Genomic DNA, 5,346 nt, shown 5'->3' with positions numbered 1-5,346 from the left:
CCCAAAAAAAAAACCCACCCCACAAGCATCAAGTTCTGCTCATCTCTGCTCCTAAGGAAAGGCCAGAAAGTTTTCCTCATGGATCAGCCATCAGCCTAAAGCTTAGACCTGCTGTGTAAAGCAGGTAGAACCAGCCTGCAACAGTCCCGGTTCTGTTTCCAGAACAGTCCCTGTTCTGTTTCCAATTCCTCTGCTTCTACTAGAGGACTTTTTTTTTTCCTTCTAGACAAGAGAGAAAACACTGAGGAAAAAATGGACATCATTACTGCTTCTAAAGAATATTTGTACTTTTATTAATACCTTGTCAAAGACTCGGAATGCCTCACGGATTTCTTCCTCGCTGTCTGTGTCCTTCATTTTTCTGGCCATCATGGTTAAAAATTCAGGGAAGTCGATAGTGCCATTGCCTTAATGAAAAGAAACTTCCAAAAATTAAACTTCCATGCTTTTCTTTATACAAAAAAAAGAAGAATCTGGCATTTAATTTAGCCAGGGACAAGACTGACAGATCCTCTGTAAACCATTCTTATAGAAGAACTGGATCTTCTCCCTCAATTGCTACCACTGCCTTTTTGCTATTACAATGTGCAGCAGCCACTGTCACTGCAATGTAATGTTTTGGCACAACACAAATCAACTGTTGCTTTCTCTCTAGGTCAAGCCATACCATTTGCCACCCAAGTTGCAAGTAAAATGTCAGTCTGATGCTCCAAGGTTAACCAACATTAAGACTTATCTTTACTTCAAATCACTTCCCAAAATTAATCGTCTAGTTTCTTCAGAATCTCCCAATTGCTGTACAAAATTCCAGAAGGGAATGTATTACAAAGCTGGCACTACAAATCCAGGATATCTAAGATTTGAGAAAATTACACTTCACTAAGCTGCTCATAAATACTTGTTCCTTGTTAAAAATCAACTTCCTTACCAACATGTATTGTACACCACAAAAGTAATGCACCATTTTAAGGGGCAACAAGGATGTGCAAATTCCAGTGACGTGATAAAAGCTGCTATTATTTGGTATTGAAAATCCCTGGTAAAAATCTTATGGGTGAGGCCTGGATGTTAAGTTCTTCATTCAAAGCAAGGATTCAAACTTCAGGCTGCTCAAAGCTATGAGAAAAGTGGCATGGTGAAGAAACAAGTTCTTTAGAACAGCAGAAACTAGATTTGTATAGCCAGGATTCAGCTCTATATGCCAAAAAAACTGCATTAAATAGCTCACTGTGCAACTAAGATCTACCCATTGCTTGAGGGAAACATACAAACTTATTAGTTAAGTATAGCAAAGAAGCAAAATAAATGCAGTTTAAGAAAACCTTTGCAGCTTAAGGATTCCAGATTGAGACATACACAGCTATTTATCATCATGGCCAGCTTCATCTACCAACTAAATCTGAATACAGGTCTTGTACTCAGCTTTGAAAAATCCTCAGTGAACAAGGAGAATAACAGCAAAGCTTTCTGCCATAAAACCAGTTTAAACAGATGGGCAAGCATCCTTATCTGAAGTCCTCAGTCTCCTTTCATTTCTAATCTACCAGTGCAGCATTGTTGCCTGCAGCCTAGAGAAGCCACTATACACAAACTCCACGTAGCACTGCAAACCCCAAAGTTTTTCAGTATCTGCAAAAGTTAGCAATTAAGGTCAACTTACACTTTTAGGAAAGTAGTTGCAAGTAGTCTGATAATCAGATAATCTATACTCCTGCCAATATACTTTCACTCTTCTTTTACAGATATATTAGAGAAAAATCACTATCACAACCAACGTACAAGATCAAAGCCTGGACATCACTGAGCAGGGGAAAGCATTTTTCCTTTTTGTAACTGCTAGCCTGTCTGGAGTCTCAGAAACAAGAATGTGAAGTTACCCTTTCTGGCATCCATTTAAAATAATTCTGATAGACTTGATACGGGAAGGTTTTTCTGCTTTTGCCTCCAATACCTCCCCCCCATCTATTAGTGATCTAATACACTACATTACACTATGTCTCTCCCTGTTGTGTTTTCAATTCTTGGAAGTTTAGTACTATTCCACTCCTACCACATTTTTGGCCTTAGAGAAAACCACAGACATTAGTACAGCTATTAAGACCAACATGGGCTGATGAAACATGTATAGAAAAGCTGGGTGGAAACACAGGTTAACAGTAGGTCAGGGCAAGTCAGATAGCAACAGGATGCCTATGACCCATAAAATATTAAAGACAAACAGCATAACTTTGTCTCTGCCCATCCCCTTTTTCAGATTCTCACTAATACTGCTAGCATCTTTGACTGCTGTGCAGAGAGCAATCAAAAAATCGACACCCCTCTGAGTTAGATTCTATAGAGTATTTTGAAACTGCTGCAAGAGGTCAATGTCACAGAATCTTCTCTATGCAGTCCAAGCCTCCAAGGTGTGGAGGTCATACATACTTAAGATGATCACAGTGCTAGTAACTACCTTTCCAACACTTACCATCAGCATCTACCTCGTTGATCATATCCTGCAATTCTGCTTCTGTTGGATTTTGACCCAATGACCTCATGACAGTTCCCAGTTCTTTTGTTGTGATAGTACCATCACCATCTTTGTCAAATAGGGAAAAGGCTTCCTTGAATTCTAGAGGCAGAAACAGTCCCAGTGTTTAGTAACATCACCAGCATGAGAAAACTGCATACTAAAAATGCACTGCACAGACAATGTCTGGTAAAATTTTAAGAAACATTCTATCTAACTGTCCATGTACTGAGAGAATTAACGCTCAACTATTAACAAAAAAATTCCTTACAGTCCAACACATAATTTACATAGTATATTCAAACTTATTTCATGTGGCTATCATCTGCATTACAATTCTATAATGCATTTCAACATCATCTTGCTTGAGGCACAGTTGCACCATAAACAGCAGCTGTGTGGGATAAGTGAAGGGACCCTCTGGGTTCCCTCCACCATTAACAGACTTACAGGAACAATAAGTGTTGTCATTTACCACTTATTTTTAAGGCAGCAGACAGTAAGAATCGATGCCAGCCACAAGTGGGTGACTGGTCTCCAGAAGGTGAAATAATGCTACTTCTCCTAATCAGTCTGAATTACAGACATTCTGTTAGAAGTTATTTAAAAGCCATTGGCTTATATTAATTTGTAATAAATCCACTTTAGGTTTATATGTTGCTATTTCATTTCAAGTTTATTTTCACTTTATTAAAAAGAAAAGAGTACCTAGGTCTGCTTTGACCCCAAGAAGTTCACTTGAGTCTAGCAATTATTTCTGTTTGCAAGAAATCTAGAAGGACTTGGCTCAAGTCTGAAAGTCTAAAAAAAAATCATTATCTGTAGTCCAAGGAACAGGCAGTCTAAATTAAGAGGCAATGAACCAGTAATCTTCCAGAATGTTTGTTTGTTGTTTTTTTTTTTTTAAAAGTGAGTGCTTTTTAGAAAAGTGTTAGTACAGATTTGAAATTGTCAGAAAGTTTTTTTCCATTATGTTTGAGATAATGTATTTTCTTTTAGTCACAAGGAGTTACCAAAAAAATAATCATCTCTCATCAAGACACTTACCAGCAATCTGTTCTTCAGTCAGCTGATCAGCCTACACGAAGAATAGAACATTTTAGAATATTGTTTACCTCTAGCTATGTCAAGCCATGAGACACTTCCTTTAGATTTCAGTAGTGATTTATCATTACTTTTACAAAGCCACTTTCAACCTCTGGAATTCTGCCTCTGCAAGGAGATTCCACTCACCCACACCATGCAGCCGTTTCCAAAAGCATGTAAGCTAACTTGTTTTGAAACTGCACATGAAGAACCGGACATGCCATCCTTCAACTTGAAGAATCTGATTTGGTCAAGTGAAGGACACAGGGCAGGCTCCTTGCAATTGGTCAGAGAGGCACAAAATCCTTAGTGACATACGTTTGGGGCTTCACACCACATCAGATGTCATTTCCAGCTGTATAGTGACCCTAATACTGCATGGGGGTATTTGCACATTAGTGGGCTAATGACAAGTGTGCCACCTAGTGATCTAACACTACTGAAGTCTGCCCTCCCCCACCACATTGCCTCAAGTATTAGCCTACTATAAGCTTAACAGAAAGGACCGTGCTGTGATATTAGGAGGAATTACTACTCGGTATTATGGAGATTTTTGCTATCTCTGACAAAGAAAATGCCAGTTTTCAAGCATCACCTTAAACTGCTTGGCTGAATGGAAAAATAAGGTGCCTCACACTGATATGCAGGTTGTTTTATACATTACTTTAAGTGGCAAGATTTAAAATGCCTGCTGATGACCTTCTGCACATCAAGAGGCCACTGCTGCATCCAAAGGTATACAGCTGAGTGGGCAATTAAATGGGCTTTCCCAGAGCTTAACTGTCCTAACCACATCCTTCCAGAAGCCTCTCCCTTCTGTATGGATAGAGCATCACAAAAAACTCCGCTGTTTGGACTCAAAGGAGCTAACCAGTTCTTTATAGAAAAAATATGCATTTTCCTAGTAATTAACAAAGAAAAATCACCTGGATTTTACACACCTAGTCACAGATACTGGAGAATACAAGGTACTAACTCCTTTTATATCCGTTTTATTGGACAGCTTTTACTATTAGAACAGAGAATTTTCTAGGTCAGAGAAAGCAGGCATCTTGTAACCCTTTTGTCCTAAAATACCATTATTCAATTATAAAATACTTTACTGCAGTAAAGAGCAACAAATACAATGGAGAATTAACAAGCTATACAATCTGTTAAGCTCTTGCACAGGTGAACAGGCTAGGGTTGAAAACCTGCTGTATATGTTAAGTGACATACACAGATTTCACCTGTCAGTGAAAAGGTGTTGGGTGGGGTTTTTTTTTTATGTCTGTATGTAATGATTAAACAATTCCCCATATGCACAGTGGGTTGGGGGGGAGAAAACAGTAGAAATACTAACAGCTAAAGACAGAGTTCAAATTTAATAAATCTTCTTCAATAACAGCAGAAAACTTGTGTTCAAAATCCAGTTTGACCTTCCACGGTCTCTTCGTGATTTTCCAAAAAATGCAAGGTTTTACTTAAAGATTATCTAAGGAATTTACATAAGAGACTCAATGCCCTGCAGAAGAGGAAACAGAGCCACACCTCGGCAAAAACCTCCAACCCACAGCACCAGTTCATTGCCCCATTAGCCGGAGCTCACTGGATGTTTCTAAAAATCGTATTTCGAATTAAAAAAAAAAACCACAACAAAAGCACACACGGCCACGCCAGAAACACGCAACCCGACCCTAAACCGCCAATGGGGTTTACCTTCCCGAGCAACAGGCACAACCACTGCCCGCTCGCCCCTGCTACAGCACAAA

General features: G+C 39.0%; 1 protein-coding gene across 1 annotated transcript; it reads right to left on the bottom strand.

Annotated features, from left to right (window-relative positions):
* Window positions 1-300: 300 nt before the first annotated feature.
* LOC104070762 (calmodulin-alpha-like) lies at window positions 301-3,587 on the bottom strand (the record flags this gene model as incomplete). The annotated part of the gene is made up of 4 exons (XM_009576335.1): window positions 301-407; window positions 1,391-1,399; window positions 2,468-2,611; window positions 3,557-3,587. Coding segments are annotated over 4 exons (291 nt in total), but the record flags the coding sequence as incomplete, so codon positions are not given.
* Window positions 3,588-5,346: the final 1,759 nt, after the last annotated feature.

This window comes from Fulmarus glacialis, unplaced genomic scaffold, assembly GCF_000690835.1.
Source record: "Fulmarus glacialis isolate BGI_N327 unplaced genomic scaffold, ASM69083v1 scaffold36304, whole genome shotgun sequence".
Lineage (NCBI taxonomy): Eukaryota > Metazoa > Chordata > Aves > Procellariiformes > Procellariidae > Fulmarus > Fulmarus glacialis.
This window is presented reverse-complemented; position numbering and strand designations above follow the sequence as displayed.